We start from the raw sequence: 23,142 nt of genomic DNA on the forward strand, positions 1-23,142 counted from the left end.
GGTCAAATTTGATGAAAGCTCAGCCTTACAAAAGCCTTGGAGTTGGGATGGTCTATATACCCATTGGTATGCATCCTCTTTGCCCCCTAAACTCCAGGTCTGATGTGTATGATGGTCAGAGGTTAAACATCTAAATAACTTTCTCCCTACCATTTTAAAGGTCACAGAAGATGATCAACCAAGTTTTGAAGCTTCAGCAATTTTTTGTGAAGAGATAGCCAAGATATGTATAACAGTCAGAGGTTGACTCTAACCCAAAGATCCTAGACATCATTGATCATCCAACTAAACTTGTTCCTATCATTGTGAAGGTCACAGAAGATGATTGACCAAGTCTTGAAGCTCTAGGAATTTTTTGTAAAGAGTTAGACTAGATATATATGGCAGTCAGGGGTTAACTTGGATAGAACGGTGTGATAATCATACCAGCGCTAGGTGCGTATGAATGTCATAGGCATATTTTGACTTGCCTAGAAGAAAAGAGTAAGACACTAGTCACCAGCGCTATTCAGCTCCCAAGCTATCCGCTTTGGAACCACTTTTTTCCCATAGCGTGATACCCGGTGTGACATCTAGGTGTTCCGCCCTCCCATGTCCTACCTATGTCCACCTACCTCCGCTGGTGCGTTATTTTTCCTTAAATGTCGCTACTCATCAGTCGCAGGTCTTATTACATGTGTCCTCATGCTCCGCAGTGCTGCATGTTCTATTACCTGTCGCTACATCATGCCCTCGCCAGTGTCGCTACTATACTCACCTACACATCCCGAACCCCTATGCAGTATGATAAAATGACCCATCCTACATACAGTACAGTACTTCCCTTCCCTGGACCTTTGCTGGTGTCGGAGTCACTTTAGTCGCTATATCCTAGTTTTGGTGCAATCGATTCCGCTCTTGCCAATCTCTCTGATCGCGTGTCACTTGACTTGTTTTGAGTGCACGTCACTAAAGTTCCCTCATAAGTTTGATTTTTGCAACGTTGGGATTGCTATCGGTAGTCAAGCTATAATCTAGTGGCTATCAGGCATTCCACTTGCACCATCATACCTTAGTCCTCACTTTCCCTTCTTTTGATTCCTTCTCGCTGTCGCTAGTCAGACGTCGCATAGCGCTATCGCATAGGACAACTTGTATAGCACTACTTACTTATACGCACATTTCTCTGTCGGAACTCACTTGTCGCTAGTCGCTGATCGCTACAGCGCTACTCATTGGTTTTTGGTCTTAGGTCGCTATAGGTTATTAGCCCTTCGCATCTTCGCTACCCTTGCATATTTGAAGGGAGTTGCTTCAATAGCAGTCCTCTTGGGTCGAATACTACACTCGCGCCTATTTGGATAAGTAGCGCTAGTTTCTAACCAGCCTAGTCGCTATTACTCTTTCACAATGTTTCTACATATCATCAAACATGCAACTAAACTTCTTCCCCCCATTTTAAAGGTCACAGAAGAAGATTAGCCAAGTCCTGAAGCCTCAGCAATTTTTTATAAAGAGTTAGACTACATACACATGGTAGTCATCAACTGGCCTATAATCAAATGTTTCATACATCAGCAAACATCCAACTAAACTTGTTCCCCCCATTTTAAAGGTTACAGAAGACAATTGACCAAGTCTTGAAGCTCCAGCAATTTTTGTGAAGAGTTAGACTAGATATATATGGCAGTCAGGGGTTGACTTGGATAGAACAGTTCTACATATCATTAAACATGCAACTAAACTTCTTCCCCTCATTTTAAAGGTCACAAAAGATGATTAACCAAGTCTTGAAGCTCCAGCAATTTTTTGTGAAGAGTTGGACTAGACACATATGGCAGACAGGGGTTGACTTGAATGCAAAGGTTCCAAACATCATAAAACATTGAAATAAACTTGTTCCCCCCATTTTAAAGGTCGCAGAAGAAGATTGACCAAGTCTTGAAGCCTCAGCAATATTTTACAAGGTGTTGGACTAAATACATGTGGTAGTCAATGACTGATCAGTACATGCTTCCAAAATCATAGAACAGTTCTTGCTACTTGTAGGTTGCTGCAGAGTTATGAGGCAAAGATGTGTTTTTGACCTCTAAGTCACGTGATGAGCCAGAGTATGAATGTGGCCTATCTGATGTATGTGTCTGCTTATGAGAACATCATGTGATCAAACAGACACCAATGATAATTGATTCAATCACTACTATACATGCAGAATTCAAAGATAGTAAAATGACACATTTGGTTGAACAAACAATAACAGAGACGAGTGAAATGCGTGACGACAGAACCAAGAAGTAAACAATGTATGGAAAAGGACACTACATGCCAGGAGCAGCGATGATACCAACATCACCATCATCTGCATGTGACGACTGAGCCTGGTTGGTGGCATGTTTGTGTTTCTTATTGTTGTTCGGGGACATAAGCACTGAACATAAATTGATTGATCATGCGACATGATGCAGCAGTGTAAAAAAAAAACTCACTGGCATCCTGGCGAGAACGTTTGGACGCCAAAGAGCCCTCTGAAGGCGCAATGGATGGTGCCGCTGAGGCAGATTGCTGCGAAAGAGCACAAGATGTGGGTTTGGATTTCGACTTGGAAACAGCCCTGGTGGAAGACGGAGCAGCATGCGGTGAGGCGATCTCAACCTGGCTGGGCTGATATGAAATATCTAAAATGCCCAACCAGTATAAGTGAGTCTTGGCTCTGCCTAGCTGCTACACTTGCAGAATGCAAGAGCGTTCAACCCTAAAGGGGAAGCAAGGAAAGCAAGGATCCACAGAATGATGCTGATCAACCCTGGTGAATGGTGATGAAAGTGCGAGAAACGCGCTGAAGGCATGCACGGGAAAGCGAAGTGCGAAAGAGTGCGAAGTGCGGGAAGGTAGTGCAAGCAGTGCACAAGTGAAAAAGACGTGAACTGATACTGAAGAGAGGTGACTGATGACGATGATAGGACAAGAAAGGCGACTGAAGACTGATACTGATGTTGCCACTAGCTAGAGACTGCTGCTGGGGCCTATGACAGCGAATACATGCATTGCATGGGACTAACTGCCAAGTAACATGGTGGTAATGTAGTAAGGTGTAAAATGAACATCAGAGTATGTAAGTTCTACCTAAGTGCTTTCCCAGGGCTCAGAGCCGAATAGGGAGCACTCTAAGTATGTAAATGATGTAAAGTAAGGGTCCATAACGAAATGGGAAGTGTAATATGCCAAATATAGTCAGATAACGAAAGGGACATACCAAGGGACTGGTTGGACGATGGATGGATGCTCCTGGATGACTGCGCGATGCAGTGCTCTTAAGCGTGAGAAAGCGCGCAAGACACGCGCGTGGGAATGCTGCACATAGTGCGGGAAAGTAGCGCGCCTATGGCGCATTTCGCAGGAAAGTAGTGCATGATATGCAGAGTCAACTGAAGACTTGGTGGAAGTCATATGGATGATGGTGTGAGTTGTGCCATGAAACGCCAGTTGTCAGAATTCATAATATGGGCCCATAACAGCCTGCAGAAACGCGAGTCTCTACAGCAGGGCAGGCTGATGTCTAGGGCGCGCTAATTGCAACCACAGGGTGAGGATCTCCAAATATGCATGCAAGATGAGTGGGAGTAGCCTTACCACTGCGACACTTGACATCAGAAGCATCAAGCTCCGCTACTAAGTTGACATCTTTGGCAAGCATGGCCTCATCGGCAGATTGATCATCACCATCACCAAGTGAGGCAGGATTGGAGAGCGGGCTGCCTGGTTCCAGAGCCAACTGGTTGATGCTTTTATACAACAATGTGGCCGCATCTGGATCTGACTCCAGATGCGCTGTTCCAGATTCCCTGACGACGACACAATCATTAGCATCACCTATGCATCCGATAATGATGAGATGCGCATCTGGATTTGACTCTAGTTGCGCAGACATACCTTTTTGAACATCTCGAACTTGAGCGACAAAGTAACCCATACATATGTGAGTATCACATTACAATAACTCTAACACCGAGTGTTCATACCTTGTTCTCATTCATCAGGATGGAACAAATCTACAAGTCAAGGTGACGAATAAGTTGTGCATCTGGAGTCAATTCTAGTTGGGGCATACATACCCTTTGGATCGTTTGTTAACACTGATATACAATAGTCATTAGTATCTCCATATTGTGAGATGGTTGGATGGGCCACTCACCTTGATCAAAAGTGATGCATGATGATGAGCGAGGGTTAGACTCAGCAATTGCGTCGTTTAGGCCAGTGGGTTGCTCCATTTCAATATCATCATTAGCGCCAGAGGGTTCCTCTTCTGATAACAGTGAGCCATAGACTTAGCCATTCATACTAACCAGTTACCTTTGACATGCTCAACATTCATTGCGTCTTGCAGGACAGGTGTTACTTTCTGTGCACGGTGTGGAACAGGAGTAGGTTTTTTCTTCCCTTTTGGCAGGGACATTTGGGTGGCCTGAATGGGACCATTGCTCTTCTCAGCAGCGTGTGCATCATCAGCAGTGTTGTCCATCCTGTTGCTACTGACATCTTTGGCACTGTCTTCAATGTTGGCTTGATTTGTGGTTGCCTTTAAGGTGTTATATGTGAGCATGGGTAGTATTTCTTGTTATCTTGTATATGGAATAAACACATGTTAATGATCTCATACAGATCTATGTCACCAGTGACTATGGGGATACCCAGATCAACATAATGTTCACGCCAATCGAACACAGCTGTGTCGTTATCGCTCAATTCATGAAGCAGCAATCGAGATGCATTTAGAATCAGCACCTGTTTGTTAACGTGTGAGTAAACATTCTCTTCAAGATATGATTTGGTAACAAGCGCATCTAGACACAGCTCCAGATGCGCACAATTGATTGTACACACTGTGCCGCATCCAGTGTCGACTCTGGTTGCACACACATGATGAGACTCACCTCAATCAGAGCGTTCACAGTGTCCGCCACATCCCTCAATATCTCGCTGCTTTTGTGACATGTGGCGCACACTAGCTTGAGGGACGTGATCTGCTTGACCACCTTGATGATGGTGTCCCTATCAGATTTCTCTGCTGTGACCCGTTTAAGTGTGTTGAGTTGGGTTTTTCAACATCTCCTCGTCGGGTGGGTGCATCCTCCTCGACGGTTTGGCTCTGGTACATCAATGCTGTCCCAATAGGCCCACTCTTTCAGAATCCCGAGCAAACCTGACGTCGCCAGGTCAAGGTTCAATTGGTACATGGCAGATGACATTACATTCCTCAACATTGAATGCAGGTTCCAAACAATTGGATCTGCAAGAACTTTGGCCGGTAATGATTGGCAACCTGTAGCTCCATCATCACCATCTGAATACCTGACTCGGACTCTCTTGTAATATTCTTCTTGATGCCCGGTGTCATGCATGGCATGTGACTCATACCATGACATATACATAGCAGGAGTAATAAGGGAGGATAATACACCAGAATGTATCCTATCACCAAGTTACCCACATCATTTTTCCCTTAGTTATTAGCTAGTATTTTCACTTTCAAACTTCACTTCCAATTTTTCCATGTATTTCTATTTTGTTCCATGAGATTCTATCTGGTTTCCATTTTGATAGGCATATTTATCCATCAGACTTCCTCTCCAGCCACAAAGCATGTTTGTAAGCTTGCATGTGACTGGTAATAATCTGATTTGTAAGGATTCACCTTGACTCTATCATGTTTTTGTCATGATGCATCATGCTTTGTAAGACTTGCAAGTGTATTTATAAGCTACTTAGTAAGAAGGCTGATTCAGCTCACTCAAAAGATTGGTTTTGTAAGCATGTTCTTACCAATCCTTGGGATGACTCATGTCTTTTATTCATCTTTCTTTGTAATATTACATTGTATTGATAAGCTAGTTAGTAAACAAGCTGACTCAACACACCAAAAGGATTGATTTGTAAGAATGTTCTTACCAATCCATGTGCTGAATCATGCTTAGTAAGATGGCCTCCAAAAAGGTATAAAAGGAGCCCATTTTGCCACTGTCAATTTAAAGCTTCCCACTTTAAACCCTGTTCTCAAATCAGTGAGATTACCTAAGAAATAAAGTGCAGGCAAATCTAGTGCCTTGAAGTAAGACTAAGAAACATCTATCTGAGTTATATACTACCTTACAGGGGTTGGACTATATAACAAACTAACCTACTAAACTTAAACTAAACTTCACACATACAAATAACCTCTCTCTTTCATAGGAAGGGAGAATCAAACTAAGAGAACTACTTCACATTGAGGCAAACTTTCATAGGGTGAAATAAACCTATTTAATTGACAAAGACCTCAAAGCAAACCTACAGAGAGAAAGCAAGAAGGGGACATTTTTAAGTAAACCCTCCCAAGAACTCACATGTTATTTACCACGAAAACTAGAAAAGTGTCGTAGACCGTGTACTTAAGGACTGGCAAGAAGTCTTATCCTATATAGTTGTGCTGTCACTATATACATGTTGTATATAAGACCCTTAAGTAAGAGGACACTGGGCGGTGCCAGTCCCATCCAGTCACGATCAGGGCAGGCATTCCTGGCTTGGAGTGAGATACTGGTGCCATGTTGATGTTCCCTTTTCCTAGGTATTTTTTCAGCTCCTCCAAGTGCTCACTTGTCTTCGCTTTCACAGAGGCTGACATTGATTCCCATTTTGTAGCAAAATCACCTTTGGTTGTCAGTTGCTCGTTCATCTCTGATTGCATCTCGATCTTCGACATATCATTGTGAAGTTGCAGGACGCTCGATGTCCGAGCTTCAAATAGTATCATCCAGACCTGTGATGCACACTCGGTGACTGTAAGTCTGGTTATACATTCATTTCGACGTACCTCATAAATGGCAATCCGCGAATCCAACTGCCTCTCGCGCTCAATCATACAGAACAATGCCTCAGTGTAGTCGTTCCGACGGCATGTGAGTGGGGGCAAGCGACCTTCATGGTGTGGCACATGACCTCAAACCACCAGGACACCTCAATGCACCGTAAGTATCTGGTTGCATACATGTGAATGGTTAGTCCCCCATACCTCTTTATAACCCTCCCTGACATCATCCAACTCTTTCCACATGCGGCTCATGACCATGCCCGTCATCAATGGCAGCGGTACCATGTCCAAGGACGACAACCATATGTAGGTGTGTGCAAGGACACGATCTGACCATAGTGTCTCTTCCGCAGAATCTGACTTCTTGCTCAATCTGCGTTCAAGGACCCTCAAGACGTCATGGGAATAATTTTGCAGGGCAACAGGGTACTCTTTGCTGCCTGGTCCAAATTTACCAGAGTATGTGGCAAAACACGTCACGGCTCGCTCATCGATGTCCGTGACATAGGGAACAAATGTCTTGGGGTCGCCGGCCGCACTGGACAGTATCCTTTGACGCATCTCTCCCACCTACTCCTTGCTTCCTCATTCCCCTGAGATTTTTCGACTTGGTTGCGCACCTCACGATATGATGGGAACTCATCTGTCGACGCAAGCTGTCGAAATGAGCTGACATTGCACCTCAAGTATATCGTATACATCTGTGAGCATGTCATTCATCACTTCGTGCCATTCAGTATTGACATATACATACCCCCATGACCACTGACATATTGCCTGAAAGCCAGCGGACTGATAATTCATCCCGATATCAATAATGAGGTCACATTGGGAGGATGTCGCGCATCAAGGTAACAATGAGCCGTTTGTTCTTCCATATCTTCATGAGTTTCCAATTCTTATCATCTTTGCCCTTCTCATATTCTTGTTAAATCAGCTCGAGGGCAGCTTCTTCTCCCTCCTCCAGGTAGACATCATAAAAGTCACGCAACTTCAACACAAGTTCCTCCTCCTGCATCTCAGCGTAGATGTGCAAGATTTGATTTTGACTCAAATGCGAGCCAAGTCCAGCTTTGCCGCCGTCGATGACATCTAGTAAGTTATCAGCATCATATATCACCCATCGTCTCCACATCTGGGGTTGTATCTAGATGCGCACATAATATGTGCACCGTGTGTTCTCTGTGCATCTAGACATGGGTCCAGATGCACGAGTATACACAACCACTCAACATATTTACAGTGACATCGAGATTGTTGTCTCAATGGCACACATCTTTGCGCATCCAGATCCAGTTCTGGATGTGCAACCTCGCCACTGCAATGGTATACATGACATACCTTTGTCATATAGGACAACGGCCCAGTTTCCAAGATCTTGGAGTTCGCCTTTCACTGCAGCAAGACATGTTCGGCGCTCCTTGTGCTCTGCCACTGAATCATTGCTCGGATCCTTCATCGCCTTGATGCGTGCCATCCACTTCTCCAGCATGGCTTCTTCATTGATTAACGTCTGTGCCATCTTTTTCAGTGCGGCAACATGGTACTGCCCATAGGCAAGTATCAGCGGCTTCCTATCCACAAACTTCACCTCCTCCAAACTCTCTGGTTCACTCCAGTTCCCATCCAACTTCTGTCCAGGGCACAGATGGCTCGGTTCAATGACAATCGCTAGTGCATTGCTCTCCTTGTACCACTGCCATCCGTGCTTCTCGAACAATGTGATCATCTTGTTGACCTCACTCGAATTCTGGGGCCTGTCATTATAAGTGCCGAAACGCAACTCATTTGCGATCTCCAGAATATTGATCCTGCTGACCCCAATTCTTGCCTTTCCTACTGCAACATCCAGCTCATGTTTCTTGCGTGTCTGTTCGTCATTGACTGATGTTGCCTGGACTGGATGTGTGTCCAACTTAAATGTATTGCTCCACAATGTAGGGTATGTCAGCTGCTGTATCGGCATTGCAATCACATGTCACTTACTTCACTATCAGCTGTCTTTTGGATTTGCAGGGCATGTTGAGAACTCGATGTTGGTGGTTTGTATGTATCTGTATGTCGCACAATCTCTCATCCGATCGATTACATTCCTGCATCTAACTCGCTTCTAGACTTGTCTTCCTCCTGCCCTACACTGCTTGATATTTTTTCAATCACTTCTATTCCGTAACGTATATATGTTTATCAGTACTTAAATTAATTGGTTGTTTTAATTGGTTGTTAAAAATAGCACACTCAAAATCAAATAGTGATATATATATATGGCATTAGAACGCGCGGCTATATTGTCACTTGCGCATCTAGAACTAGTTCCATATGCGCAAGGGTTAGTATTATTTATGTCATGACATGCGCATCTGGAATGAGTTCCAGATGTGGAATGGTTGGCATACATAATATCCCTTGTGCATGTGGAACTGGTTCTATATGCACAAGTTACAATATACATACATGATATCACTTGCGCAAGTCAGAACATACGTACATATTGTCACTTGCGCATCTGGAATGGGAGGTACATAGGCCTTGATTTCTGGAAAACCACCAGCACACCACCAGCATAAGCATACCTACTTACGAAAATCCTATATAATCACCTCGTCTTCATTAAGCTTTTGCAGAAAACCAAGCCCAATAAAACTCCGCCCCTCCCTCGCCCCTCAACAATGCATCCAATCTTATCCATTCATTCAACCACATAAATCCTGCAAGAGAGGCATATTTATCTCTCAGCGTTATTATCAATGCAAACCCCATGTCCCCATATCACCTCTTTTGCTGTAGAGTTTTCTCCATCCCTCACTGGAGGAGCCAACCCCAGAATCTGATATTCCGTTTACATTTATGCTCCCTGGCTTGGGTTAGGGTGGTGGCGCTGGTGGTGGTGGTGGTTGCTTGCTTTCACCTTTGTCCTGTCTCATGCCAGTCCCTTCATCTTGAATGCATGGTCAAAGTCTATGCACTTAAGTCTCACCAGATACAGCTTCTGCAGAGCCCCATGACCTGTCTGCTGCCCTCTTGACTCCAACTTACCTCCTGACCTTTAGCCAGTGCCTCCAACACATCTTCTGTTGTAAGTCGTAGAGGTAGGAAGCACTGGACTCAGGATATGAAGCATGCCCCCAGAACTTGGAAAGGCATCCCAGAGTGATCTGAGGTGAAGGTCGACCTCACTCCACTCCAGAACAGGGACACTCCTGATCAAGGAAGAAACAGATATGTCATGGCAAGTCTTGACACCAATCTGGTTTCCACATCCCATGCCCAAGCGTCCCCATCATATCCTGAGTCCAGTGCTCCCTGCCTCTTTTCCCCCTCACAACAAGATATGAGGCCATTAGGGTTCATCTATCTTGGCCCCATAACTGAGTCAACCTCCATTATTCCATATGGTGGATGACTCGCATTGTATGCATGCACACATCCAGTGGTGATGAATGCATGCATCCAGTAGTGATGGATCATTTGGATTGCATACATGCACACATCCTGTAGTGATGGATGATACATCTCTTTCTTTCTTCATGGCTAGCCTCCCACTTGCTTCTTCCCCTTCCATTCCTTGGGTTGGTTGGATGTGGCATGCATCCCCCTTGAACTACTCACCAAGACAGACCCTGTCGCGGTATCCATTTGGCCAGGGTGGGTGATGAACCCCAGTGTTTTTGCCCTACCTGCTCCTTGATGTTGTGGTATACTTGTGGATGAATCTGATCCCCTCATATCTTGGTATGAGGCGACAAAGAGGCAGGGAGCACTGGATTCATGATGAGAGGAGATATCTGACAAATCTCTTTCTTCCTTCATGGCAGGCATCCCTTCCCCTTCCCATTCCTGGGGTCTGCATTGGCGCGAAGATGCACGATCATTGGTAGAAAGCGCCTGTGTGAACGCAGCTGGAGAGTTGCCCAGGAGTTTCACCATGCTTGATAACATGGGAAATATATCTTTCTGATGAGGGGTTTGGGATATCATCTTCTCCATTGATAGAGGTGAGCTATTGTCCTACATAGAGCGCTACTCTCAATGTACATAAATTGGACAAAAAAAAAGAAAAAAGAGGTGAGCTGACCAGGACTGCTCTGCAAGTGACAACCATCAACTTCAAGTTGCCCCAGCGCTGCTGACTCCTCCTCTCTATCTGATGATCATTCAGGCTGGAATTATCATCAGATAGAATTGATAAATTAGACAAAAAACAAAAAGAGATGAGCTGACTAGGACCGCTCTGCAAGTGACGACCATCAACTTCAAGTTGCCCCAGTGCTGCTGACTTCTCCTCTCTATCTGATGATCGTTCGGGTTGGAATTATCACCAGATAGAGTCTCAAGCACATGGTTGACAAGGCTCACATCGAATGGCGATGCACTTCTGGAGGGGCATGAGTGTCATGCAATTCGGCAGGCCTATATGTACCAAGAACTTGCCAAGCCAGCTTCATAAAGACAACCGCTGCCAAGAACACTATGTGGTAGTACATGGCCAGCCTAGAAGTGTTGGTGAGAAATCCACGACTCCCTTGCCTTGGTTCGCCAACTTCACAAGACCCTGAAACCTTAGGCTGTGTTTCACATCCCATAAATTGGACAAAGAGGTGAGCTGACTTGGATCAAACCCAGCACTCACTCTGTTGTTGGATCACATCTATTCAATCTGACTGGGGTGAATTAATTGATGTACATGCTCTGTCTGACAAGCTGACAGAGCATGCACTTCAGTTGATTCACACTTCGATCTGACTGGGGTAAATCAACTGAAGCGCAGGAAGCATCATGCGCTTCAATTGATTTACACCCATACAGGAGGTGAATGTGCTTGTTTCGTCTCTCAAGGTAGCATATATATACTCGCCACAATTCTTGACCCTGTCCATGGAAGTAGCGCGCCAAATTTGCCAGTTGCTAATCGAAACACATTCTCGACAGGAGGAGGAAGTCTTGCTGTATAAATAGTTTGTGCCTAGTTGATGTGAATAAGGTTAATGCTTTTAGTGAAAATTTCATCTTGACTTATGAGTAGTGCGAGATGCAGCAGATGACCGCCATCTGAGAAAGCATGCTTGAAGAAGAATTTCGTTGCCTATGATGATAAACACCTCCAGGGACTCCTTGACCAGAATGCAGTCCTCATTCTCCATGGGGTAGCGCGGCTTGCCAACAGCTGCATTCTTAGATGCAGAAGCAAGTGATGATACCTATGTATTGGTTCTCCTGCTTTCAATCTTCTCCTTTCATCAACCCACTTTCCCTCAATCATTGCAAATGCCGCGCTTCAATGCTTCTTCCTTGCAGCTTCCGCCAAGGCGCACCATTTCTGGAAACAGAAATTTTGTTCCACCAGAGCCATTCAAATCCCTTGATTCTTTGATTGCTTGCATCCAGTAAATCGTGACATCGCGTCAGCCATGCATGTGCAGTTTGCCTGAGAGTGGTATCTGCCAGTAGCATTTGAAATTCCTCTGGGGTGGCGAATCAAATGCTTCACTCGCAAATCGAGGAGATTAGCTGGGAGCTCCAGAGACTCTGAGGGTGTGTGACAGTAAGTTGGTTGGACAGGAGGAGGAACGATGTCAGCTTGAGTTCTTTCTCGACTCTTCTATTACTTCTCATGACGATGCTCAGCTCGGATGTACGGAGCATGTTGTTTGGGTACTGACTTTCGGCCTGACATCCAAGCAGGATTGCAATTGTCGCAAGGAAACCTGAGAGCAATAAGTCGGTGAATGCTCTGCCTGGTACAGGTCAGCGGGAAAATTCCAAGGGAAACATAGCAATGATGACAGACGCATACTCATACATTCGCATAGGTATTTTACATGTTGAGAGCTAGGGCTGGACTTTAGTACAAGAGATCTTTCCGTGTCTGCCCAGCCTCTTTCCTCGCTTCAATAGCCACAATCTGGCGAAGAAAATCTTCATGTAGCTTGTCCAGGGCATCACCAGATGATGTATCCGAAGCCTTCATGGCATCCATATACTCCTGGATGCTGGCGGTATGCTCCGATGACAACTGTTCTTGCAGGGCGGCTGCATACCTATCCAGGGACAAGTGTCCCAAATAATTTGAAAACAGGTCGGCGGCCAGTTCCTGCTCAGGAGTGACTTCATCAGGAGGACACATGGTGCCAGCACCGTCTTGTCTCTCTGGCTGTTGTGTTCTTCCTGTTGATGGGAGGAACCAGAACCATCCCCTGGCAAGCCTGCTTGACCTGTGGATTGCATAGACAACCGCTACAGTCAGAGCAGGTTTCACACCGAAAATTATATGCAATCTCACCAGCGTTATAGGCTTCTTTGTCTGCACCACCGGCTGCTTTCTTGGCAGCAGCCTCACACTTGTGCTCGTTCTCCTTATTGCCTTTGAATATCGGTTTGAGTTAAGAAATATAGCGATTAATGGAACAAGCACCCACTGGCCAATTTTGCACTCCACCATGGCCCCGCTGCTTTCAACACATCTGCTACATTTTTTCCCGACGTGATCTCTGAAATAATCCAACACCAGGCCAACTCGTACTTCTTGTTGGTGTGTTAAGACCGTACTCAAGTAGTATCAGATCCGAGGGGCTTCGGCCTCAGCTCATGCGCTGTGCCCCTTTCCCGAGTCTTGCCCCTTATTTCAGAGTACTAGAGTATCGCGTATATTGAGACGGATAAGTCTCGTAACGGATCCATTATGGCTACCGGATATCGAATGTATATAGTAACGGCTAATCCGGATCAGATCCGAACTAGAAACTAACGGGCGAGGACTGTCCGAAGACAGAGACGGATATATAGACTATAGGAATCAATCCTAAGTCTCGGAGTAGACAAGAGTATCGTACTCAAGTCTGGATGGATAACAGAGGGACTCAGAGTCCAGACAGAATGAGTGCAATCTAAGATGATATTCGAACTGATCTACTACAGTGCATGTACAAGGGTTTATATACTACAGATAACTAACAGAATGATCAATAAGCAAAGGTGTGAGGCTATGTACAAAGTATAAGCAAGGTATGTGTACAGGATATTGGTAAGTCGGACGGATAACATATCATAACCAGGAATGAAGTATAAGCTAAAGCGGATCAGTAAGTGTAGCGGATCAGTAAGCATAACAGAAGTAAAGGATAACCAGTATACCGGTGTACAGGAATGCCGAAAGGAGATGAACGATAGTTAGAGTTATATGAACAGGACATGAAACAAGGATTAGATCGGATCTGTGGACCGGACAACGGATATGTCCATCGGATCTGGATCGGATCTGAGATCCGGATCTTCGGATCTGTACCCGGGAATATGGTATATGACATGGTGACTCTGCTCAAAGTTGTCCATAGAACATTGTCTTTCAAGTCCCAGTGTGTCTCTGGATTCAGATCTTGCCGGTGAACATAGCCTTCCAGAACCAAGTGAGCCTCAAATGTATGAAAGATGTTTGTTGGGTCTGGAAAGGAAAAATGGTGGACATTAGGGTCGAGATGAAAGGTGACAATTGCATACCTCATTGTTCCAAGGTGGTGAAGACCGCCATTGGAGAGCGGATGTGATTTCTCATCAGGTCGTCCACAAACTCTCTCCAGGTCATCTCTCCTGATCAAAGTTGGTTCGCAATATTATGGACCTGGTCCTAGTCATATTCCTTTGTAAGGATGTTGAGCAGAGCATTCAGGTCTTGCATGAATTCCTCGATGACGGTGTACTGCGGGTCTTCATTGAGTACATGGAACAAAAAGTCAATGGGCTTAGTCCAGAGGTCATTTCCTGCAAAGTCAAGATTCGTCAGCAACAGATCCAATAACAAACATCTGCCCTCCCCACCTTTTGCCACCCAATTCCAGTGTTTGGCACTCCAAAAATATGGACGGGGTTCCTGTCCCTCATGCCATCTTGCTGGTAGCTTCGCCTTTGGGTCGAATTGAGACTGGAAATAATAATCCTTTGCCTTCAATGCAGCAAGGGCCTGATGTTTCACAATGGCTGCAAAGATCTGGTCTATTCCATCAATCTTGCCATCAATCCATTTCCCCAAGGTCCTCAGGTGGAGACAACAACCCCTTTCCCTCAGCTTCTATGTTCCAATCCAACTCTACAATTGTGTTTTAAAATCAGCGTAATAATGGGACCACACAAGACAAACTCACCAAAATACCTTTGGTTTTCAGGTAGGATCAGACCAATCCTGAGAAGTCTTTTGTATGGACCAGGCACTTCCTCATAAGTGATGTTGAACCAGTTGCGGGACAATCAAAGCTTCCATTCATCAAGAGTGTAAACCCTTCTTTTAAGATTGGTCATTGCATCATACTGCCAGCGAACCAATTCTAGGATGGTCAGCAGCCTAGCCACCATGTGTTGCACCACCAGCGTGCCAGTGTTCTGATGCAAGATTCTGGCCTTCTCTTTTTGAGTCTTCCTGTTCACCCTTTCCTCCTCCTTGGCCCAGAGTCTCCAGACATTGGAGTGCAAAATTATGTTGTATGATAATTCTAGCCATACCTCCCAGTATCACAGCAGGGCAGCGGTACGTACCCTATCAGTGTCTGATCCTCCATGACAGGCATGTGGCAGATTTAGAATGTCTTCCCGGTGTTCTTGTCGGTGACATCTGTTTCTTCTTCTGGAGGGCGGTGTAGAGACTCCATTGCGAGTAGCCTCACAAAGGCCATATTTCCACTTCGTCTCCACTAACGCGCGCTATATACGACAAGGCGACTTAAATGCGCGACTGCTTCCGCCTAATCCGCGCATCTGGCGCCTATAGCGCGCCTCTATAGCGCCTTTCGCGTTACTACGGCGCCTTTGCGCGTGCTTTCGCGCTTTACCTTCGCGTTCGCTTTTCCAAGTCGCCTGTCCTCCGCATGTCCTGTCCTGTCCCTCTATGATCCGCTGGTGCATCTCCCTTTATCTTTTCAACTGACTTTAGCTATATACCTCGTCTGTTTACACATATTTCCTTATTCTACAACACAACAACTCTTTTTCGCTTCGCTTCCGCTTTGGCTCAGCGCCTGGGAACATTTACCTTAGACATGGGGACTCTGATAGATTTTTCACTTACTTACTTACTCACTACATCCCATCATCCTGCATCAGTGTATACTGTGAATCAATTTCTATTCATTTGCAACACAACCACTGCGCGACTCTCTATTCTTTTGCAACAAGCTCTCTTGAGAAAATCTTGAGAGACCTTTGCGCTACTTCCGCCTCTTCACTGCCCCCTATAGCGCGCCTATAGCGCGCTTGTTCCGCCTACGTCGCGCTTTCGCCTTTCGTCGCGTTAACGCGCGTTTCGCGTTTACAAGGCGTCTCACACCTGCACTTTGCGCAGATTCCCTTGCTGACTTGTTCAGCGCATCCCCTCGCATTTACTCAAGGAAAAGACTCAGTAAAGATCCTCTTGGGCCGACTTCTACTCGCGTTCGAGGACTACTGCAGGCAACTTATCTTATATTTTTCAGTATAGACCCACTCACGATTCCTCATCTTCAGCGGTAGTACACTGCATTCACAGTGTCGTCCACGATGCACTCTGTATCCACTGTGGGGATTGAAAACGATGTTATGGGAGTTATGAGTGGGATTCCTGCTCCACTACAGCCTGCAGATTTGGCATATGCCATATTAATGCTTTGAAAAGAATAAGGAAAAAATAAAAATGTTACCTGCGGTGTTGTTGACAGATTTCATGTTTAATTATGAGTTAGTTGAGTCAACAGGGGTTTGGAGTGACAAAATGGAAACCTGGAGATGAAGCAAACAAGCAGTAGCTTATATAGGGTCTGAAATGTGCATTGTCCACATTTGGCAATTTTCTCCATTTGGATCATTGTCTGCCTGCATTCATATCCACAGTGTGACCTGGTCGACGTACCTGTGGCGGTGCTTTTGTCCTCGGCGTCCATAGCACCACACTTTGAGATGTAATTTTAGTGGGGGAGTATGTGTGGGAGGCATCAAATAATGGGCAGATTTTCGTGCAATAGCCACCAGATAACAGCAATGCAAAAATGTCACTTTTTGTGCAAGCAATGGACCTGCCTAGCACCATGTAAAGTCATTGAATGATCTGTGCTGTTTATTTGTCCCAGCGTAGACCATAGAATTAATTCACGCTGATTAATAGCATGTGATCCTACTTGTATCAATGCTAGGGGGTTGCTTGGCAAAGAAGAGCTAATTTACATATAGAAGTGTGATATTCAACAGGGCAGCTACAAATCATTGGTCACCCGCCATCTCTGAATCATCCTGGACGTCAGCAACAATTTCCGCCCTGCATTTGCTCTTCCCTTGCTTATCTCCGCCTTTCTTTCCCTTGTTTTGGTGCGGTTGAGCTTGCTCATTGTTGGTGAGCTCAACAAAGTAGTTTTGGAGGTCTGTAGAACGGGGGAAGTGATGCCAGAAGAGTTGAGGCGCGACTAGCTTGTTCACCCTCTTGAAGTGCTTGTTGTCCATATCAGTCTTGGTAGACACAGACCTCCGATTGCATTTTAAGCATCTGAGGTGAACCTTGACACCATGATTGTGCATGTGCATGTCAGCAGGCACATGCTGACAACCTGGGGTGGGACAGGACTTGAACTTGTATCCAAAGCACATGATCCGGGATTGTCTTTCCCAATCTGATGGCATTCCACTATGCGCTGTTTGTCGACTGTGCTTGCGAACACAACCACTGCGGTAGTATAGTCCAAGAACTCGTTGGAGGAAGCCATCAACTCGCAAACCGCCGACCAGATGTCAGTGCGTCTGAAGACCCTGGTATCCATAATGAAGGAGCAGACTGTATTGGACACCATGGACGGCAAAGTCCCTGATCCGCCGAATGCCAGAACAAAATCGACAAAATCGCTGAAAAAAAAGTGAGCAGGCTACTGATGTGGAGAGCGACATATGCACTTGTCCACCAAACCTTTCATGGCCTCAAAGTAGTGGCTAACCCTAATAGCAGGGCCGCAGCTCACCATAAACAAGCCCCTCCATCCTCCTCTAGCTCTGGGAGTGAGGTTGCACCGGGGCGCGTTCCCATTCATCGTTTTCTTCACAGTTTCGTCACTCCTTCCAGCCTCGGAGGATGCTTTCATTGATTTAACGAAGTCTTCTCCAAGGTATGCCAGCAAGATTTCGGTAATCGTGGTGTTAGTACTGCCAGCGTGCCCTCCGGTATGTTGCAGCATGCGGGTGTATTCATCCAAATGGGTGTCCACCACAAGAAAGGTGTTTGATGGGAACCCAGCTTTGATATTGCATTTGATGGATTCGACCCCTGGGGCCAGCTTCTTCGACGACTTTAAATGCACACCACCGCGCATATGCAGGATGGATGTAAACAACTGTCAATCCGGTATTTAGATGTTTTGACGCCAGAATCGCATTCATATTGAATATACTTATGTTCTCTTCGTTGGATCAGAAGTGGTTCTCTGCCTCCAGTATGACTGATTTGGTGAGATAGTTGTCCTTCATCGACTCCAGGTTAAGATTAACAATGGCCATCTTCACCTTCTTTCACCTACCAAAGCCAATGAACGCATACCGCAAGGGCTTGTACTTCCCATCTCCTCTCCTTGAGCACATGGGGCACCGGAAATCTTTGTCTCTGACCTCCACAGTATTGAGATAGATGTAGCCACTGCTGCATGGAAACAATTGTTCACACACAACAGCGCCGCAATTGATGCATTCGTGCTTGCAAGGAGAATCCACATGGTCGCAACAGAAGTGACAGAAGGTGCCAGTTGTCACATTTGCAGAAGGAGGGATGGGAGCCACAGTTGCAACTGGACGAGGCGAGGATGCAGTGTTGGTGTTGCCAGAGCTCTTGCCATCCGTAAGAATATTCGACAGCTTAAGTTGGGCTGATGGGCCGTTGGGCAAATCAACCATACTGCTGATGTCGACATTGCCAGGAGCAGATCTTGAGATCCCACTGAGGATTGCGCTAGCCAGAGCCTTGGCCTTTTTTCTGGGCGGTCACTCAGCCTTGGCGGCGGATCTTTTGGGAGGCATATTTGTGATATATGGTTAGGAAGTTGATGTATGGTTAGGAAGTTGATGTGTGGTAAGGGCGAGGAAAGAAGCCTTCCCGATTATTTTAATTGCTACCACAAGATCTTTCTGTCCGATCCAAGGTCAGCTGCACAATGGTCCACAAGCTGCCTTTATATTGTTGGTCAGAAATATATAAGTACAAACCACAAGTTATTATTTATATTAGTTTCAAATGAAAGGTCGATCCTCCATATTGTTGCTCCTTCGCATGCTGAAATGTTTCGCCATGTCCACTGTGGTGTGCAAAACACCACAATTTTAATAAGAGTTGCCACAGGTAGGTAAACCCTTATGGGAAGCATCATCAAGGCAGGATTTCCTCCTGCACGTCAATGGCACTCGATATTCTCTGGGTTAGAAGTTATCGTGAATCGACTCGCCTTGAGCCATAGAGACGCTGGCGGTTCGCCTACTTTTGTTTGATCCTTTTAGTCAGTCTGGGCACCAGCCATACTGCAACCATGTAATTAGGGGATGTCCAGGCAGAGGAGTTCTGGAGCATTCAGTCAGGCCTTGGGTTAACAATTCGTGATTGCTCATTTCATGAGGGATGAGGGTGCCAAGATCCAACTTTCCCATGCAGACATGTGTTTTGGAGATGGTAGGCGAGAAGGTCATCAGGAGTTCAAAGAAGTCTGGGTGCTGATGAGATGGTTCATTGACAACCTGATGTTCTACAGTGTTTTGCAAACCTGCATTGCAGCTTGGACAATAAGCAAACATCAATTCATGTCCTTTCCTCCGTTGCGCCAGATAAAAACATGCAAACTGGCAAAGCTCATGGAGATCACCCTGAGTTGTATGTAGACATGTAACCGTCCTATGCAGGGTTGTACTTTTTTAAAATTTCCTATCCATCCTATGCGACATAACTAAAACTATTAACTAAAACTATTACTGTAGCTATATAAACGCTAGTCCAGGACTGTCAGCAATTGCACGATGTTCTGTGGTAATGAAAATTCTGATGACTTGAAGAGCGGGGGATGCAGACCCATTGCAACAATCAACAGTCAGATTGCACAAGGGCGCTGTGCCCTGTAAAGGACAGAGGCAGCACTGCTCCCATCAATCACACTTACAGGCAGAGCTAGAAATATCACAAATAAGATGTCGGTTTTCCTGCAGGCACAAGGATGGTAAATAGAAACAACTCACTTGGATGCACTGGGAAGTAGATGAGGTCGAGTCAAAGTGGATTTGCAATTTGATGATGGAGAGTCCACCAAATCAGATCTACTCTTTGTTGTTTAGTTGATTCCAGCCTGGATGGTAGATCAGCATGCTAGAAGGTTGAAAGCAACAGAAAGAAGCCCTCCAAGAGAGGAGGAAGTAAATACAGCAACAGCAATAGCCCCAATGGCAATGGCAACTCTTTCCAAGCCATGAGGCCCAATACTCTCTCCAGTCAAGGACAAAGTGAGCGCCTCCCCATCTAACAGAATTCCGGCGAAAGCCAGAGTTGCCTCCTCATACAATAAGTTGTCTGCTAAACGGTTGGGACTCCGAACAATCCCAAACAACCCGCAAAATAATGCAGCAGTCCCAACGGCAACTCTTGCCAGGCCATAAGGCCCAGTACTCTTCCCTGTACAGGGCAGAGAGAGCGCCGCCCCATCCAACAGAATTCTGGCGAAAGCCAGAGTCGCCTCATCATACAATAAGTCGCCTGCTAAACGGTTGGGACTGTGGACAATTGCAAACAACTCCCAAAATAATGCAGCAGTCCCAACGGCAACTCTTGCCAGGCCATAAGGCCCAGTACTTCTTCCCTGTACAGGGCAGAGAGAGCGCCACCCCATCCAACAGAATTCTGGCGAAAGCCAGAGTCGCCTCCTCATACAAAGAGACATCTGCTAGATGGTTGGGACTGCCAGGACCCAAAGATCTGGCGACAGTCGCAACAAGGAGCCAGAAGAAGGCGGAGGGCAAGAGTCCACGCAGAATTAAAAAGACTCACCTAGTCTGCAAAAGGGCGCGCATGACCATGGAGCAAAAGACGCACTTCCATTCAAGGAAGTCATGCACTGGGGTAGCTGGGTTAGACGGAACAAAGAAAGAACATACCATAGCAAACAACGGAAACTGCTAAGATGAGTCAGGACTCTGTAAGAATAGCATAGTGTAGGAGAGAAAAGGGACAGAAGAAAAAAAAGGAGAGTGAATAGCCAATGGTGTGATGGATCGATGTGTTGGATGGAACAAAGACAAAAGAGGAGAGACAAAGAAAGAAAGAGAATGAACCATGACCAAACACAAGCAAACACAACAGGTACAAACAAACATGTCACGTTACACAAGTCCTACTCTTCAACAAGTCTTCAGTTCAATGCAAATTCGAGAGCAGCATGTAGCGGTAGTTATATAACATTAAGAACAGTGAATGCATGGGCTCTTGGGAACGGGTTGAGCCACTGCTGCCTGCATACACGTCGCATCTCATAAGTAAACATATCAAGATCGTGCGGGATCCTTCATGTAATTGCCCACCACCCCTCCCTCAATGCTCTTCGCCCATGAACTCCACCTTTGCCCGCCCCGATCTCTCCAACTATCTGTCAGCAATGTTCCCGTTTGCACTGGGAAGTGTCTTCTCTTATGACCACTTGAAGCCGGCGCGATGAGGAACGGAGGGGTCCGGTTTGTGCATAGGATTGAACCAACAGCGATCGAGATATTATTAGGGAGGAGACTGGCTGCAGGTGCGTCAATGGTGAGAAACAGGATGGGGTAGTTTGAGGATATGCTGTGAGTACCACGGTGAAATGTCTATGTGTGAGGGAGCAGGCGAAGTACAACAGGTTTGTAGTGAAACTGCAACAATTATTTTGGCAGCAGCCCACTGAATCTAGGCCATTTGTGCGAAACAAGTCAGCATATTCAGCTATCCAACTATCTTGAGACAATGGCACCTTGGTCATTATATGCAGGTGGGGTGAGAGCCCCATCAGACGATTCGGTAGATGTGATCGGAGAATGAACGAGTGCGGGAACCGGGGAAGATGCATCGTATGTGACTGATGGTGGAACAGAAATAGCAAGAAGTGCAGGATCAATGGTGCAGTCTGGAATTATATGCTGAAAGGTATTGGTAGTTGTAGGTGATACAGGAGATGGCGATGACGTGTGCCTGGGAGCCCCTTCAGTGACAAATCCCGTATTATACGGGTCACCCGACCTACATAATATCTAGTGTAATACAGGGCCAGCGGATTATGGGCCGATGTTATGTATATACCCGATGTTGACGGGTGGGCCGGGAGGAATATTATTTCCGATGGAGACGGGTGGGCCCATCTATGCTGATGTTATATATATCATCGATGATAGCAGATGGGCCGGGAGAAATATTATTATGGAGATGGGTGGGCCCATGTGGGTAATATGTAGAGTAGGATTGACATATATTATAGACCTGAGGAGAGATGTATAGCAAATAGTATTATATAGACAGGTGGGCCGACGTATCAGTATTATTTTGTAGACGGATGGGCCGAGGGAGCGGTGGAAATATTTATTAGATAGACGGGTGGGCCGATGTAGGGAAATATTAGATAGACGGGTGAGCCAAGGGTGGGGTGAATTATTTATTAGATAGACGGGTGGGCCGATGTGGGGTAATATTAGATAGACGGGTGGGCCGAGGGTGAGGTGAATTATTTATTACATAGACAGGTGGGCCGACGTGGGGTCATATTAGATAGACGGGTGGGCCGAAGTGCAGAATTTTACATAGACGGGTGGGCCGACATCGGGTAATATCAAGTACCAAGTACTAAAAACCCAAAACCCAAAACCCAAAACCTGAAACCTGAAACCTGAGCCCTGAACACCCAGATCGGGACTCAAGAGACTCAAAACTCAAATTCAAAACCCAACTGGAAAGTCATACATTTTTACAAGTTAAGAAATTCAAATTTAAGATGATATACATTTTTGTCATCTGGAAATACCAAGTACTGAGTACCGAGACCTGATACCCAAGACCTGAGATTTGGCACTCAGTAGTCAGTGAAATGAGTACAGAAATACATAAGATACTACACATTAGTTTCAAATTTTGACTTGTGAATCCACCGAGTACTGGACTACTAAGTACCAAGTACCGAGTTCCGAGTTCCGAGTGCCCTGAGGCTTCCGGGTATTAAACACAGATAGCCCTCGCTCTCAGGGGGTCATCAGAATTTAGATCACCTCAAACGGATGTGATTTGGGTGAGATATGAGCAAAATACTATATACCAGGTGAATTTCAGCATTGGAAGT

At 45.6% G+C, this 23,142-nt stretch overlaps 8 protein-coding genes across 8 annotated transcripts; all 8 read right to left on the bottom strand.

The window, feature by feature from the left end:
- Window positions 1-2,297: 2,297 nt before the first annotated feature.
- Window positions 2,298-5,411, bottom strand: DFJ58DRAFT_837780 (uncharacterized protein; the record flags this gene model as incomplete). Its single annotated transcript, XM_041392407.1, has 10 exons — window positions 2,298-2,407; window positions 2,466-2,541; window positions 3,626-3,849; window positions 3,910-3,927; window positions 4,092-4,112; window positions 4,172-4,285; window positions 4,333-4,558; window positions 4,660-4,764; window positions 4,914-5,047; window positions 5,183-5,411. The coding sequence occupies 10 exons, from the start codon at window positions 5,409-5,411 to the stop codon at window positions 2,298-2,300; spliced, it is 1,257 nt and encodes a 418-aa protein (XP_041248397.1).
- An 864-nt stretch (window positions 5,412-6,275) lies between these two features.
- On the bottom strand, window positions 6,276-7,390 carry DFJ58DRAFT_837781 (uncharacterized protein; the record flags this gene model as incomplete). The annotated part of the gene is made up of 5 exons (XM_041392408.1): window positions 6,276-6,306; window positions 6,363-6,381; window positions 6,460-6,778; window positions 6,833-6,871; window positions 7,031-7,390. The coding sequence occupies 5 exons, from the start codon at window positions 7,388-7,390 to the stop codon at window positions 6,276-6,278; spliced, it is 768 nt and encodes a 255-aa protein (XP_041248398.1).
- A 367-nt stretch (window positions 7,391-7,757) lies between these two features.
- DFJ58DRAFT_837782 (uncharacterized protein) lies at window positions 7,758-8,850 on the bottom strand (the record flags this gene model as incomplete). The annotated part of the gene is made up of 4 exons (XM_041392409.1): window positions 7,758-7,976; window positions 8,104-8,147; window positions 8,171-8,757; window positions 8,816-8,850. The coding sequence occupies 4 exons, from the start codon at window positions 8,848-8,850 to the stop codon at window positions 7,758-7,760; spliced, it is 885 nt and encodes a 294-aa protein (XP_041248399.1).
- A 1,847-nt stretch (window positions 8,851-10,697) lies between these two features.
- Window positions 10,698-11,313, bottom strand: DFJ58DRAFT_837783 (uncharacterized protein; the record flags this gene model as incomplete). The annotated part of the gene is made up of 3 exons (XM_041392410.1): window positions 10,698-10,829; window positions 10,905-10,989; window positions 11,186-11,313. The coding sequence occupies 3 exons, from the start codon at window positions 11,311-11,313 to the stop codon at window positions 10,698-10,700; spliced, it is 345 nt and encodes a 114-aa protein (XP_041248400.1).
- A 1,358-nt stretch (window positions 11,314-12,671) lies between these two features.
- Window positions 12,672-13,268, bottom strand: DFJ58DRAFT_837784 (uncharacterized protein; the record flags this gene model as incomplete). The annotated part of the gene is made up of 1 exon (XM_041392411.1): window positions 12,672-13,268. The coding sequence occupies one exon, from the start codon at window positions 13,266-13,268 to the stop codon at window positions 12,672-12,674; it is 597 nt and encodes a 198-aa protein (XP_041248401.1).
- Window positions 13,269-14,450: 1,182 nt separating this feature from the next.
- Window positions 14,451-15,384, bottom strand: DFJ58DRAFT_837785 (uncharacterized protein; the record flags this gene model as incomplete). Its single annotated transcript, XM_041392412.1, has 4 exons — window positions 14,451-14,584; window positions 14,642-14,891; window positions 15,140-15,269; window positions 15,353-15,384. 4 exons carry the CDS (start codon window positions 15,382-15,384, stop codon window positions 14,451-14,453), a joined length of 546 nt encoding a protein of 181 aa, XP_041248402.1.
- A 1,660-nt stretch (window positions 15,385-17,044) lies between these two features.
- DFJ58DRAFT_723355 (uncharacterized protein) lies at window positions 17,045-18,138 on the bottom strand (the record flags this gene model as incomplete). The annotated part of the gene is made up of 3 exons (XM_041384993.1): window positions 17,045-17,335; window positions 17,383-17,677; window positions 17,726-18,138. The coding sequence occupies 3 exons, from the start codon at window positions 18,136-18,138 to the stop codon at window positions 17,045-17,047; spliced, it is 999 nt and encodes a 332-aa protein (XP_041248403.1).
- Window positions 18,139-20,154: 2,016 nt separating this feature from the next.
- On the bottom strand, window positions 20,155-22,174 carry DFJ58DRAFT_857143 (uncharacterized protein; the record flags this gene model as incomplete). Its single annotated transcript, XM_041393941.1, has 3 exons — window positions 20,155-20,465; window positions 21,790-22,055; window positions 22,116-22,174. The coding sequence occupies 3 exons, from the start codon at window positions 22,172-22,174 to the stop codon at window positions 20,155-20,157; spliced, it is 636 nt and encodes a 211-aa protein (XP_041248404.1).
- Window positions 22,175-23,142: the final 968 nt, after the last annotated feature.

This window comes from Suillus subalutaceus (assembly GCF_016647625.1).
Source record: "Suillus subalutaceus strain FC151 chromosome Unknown DFJ58scaffold_13, whole genome shotgun sequence".
Lineage (NCBI taxonomy): Eukaryota > Fungi > Basidiomycota > Agaricomycetes > Boletales > Suillaceae > Suillus > Suillus subalutaceus.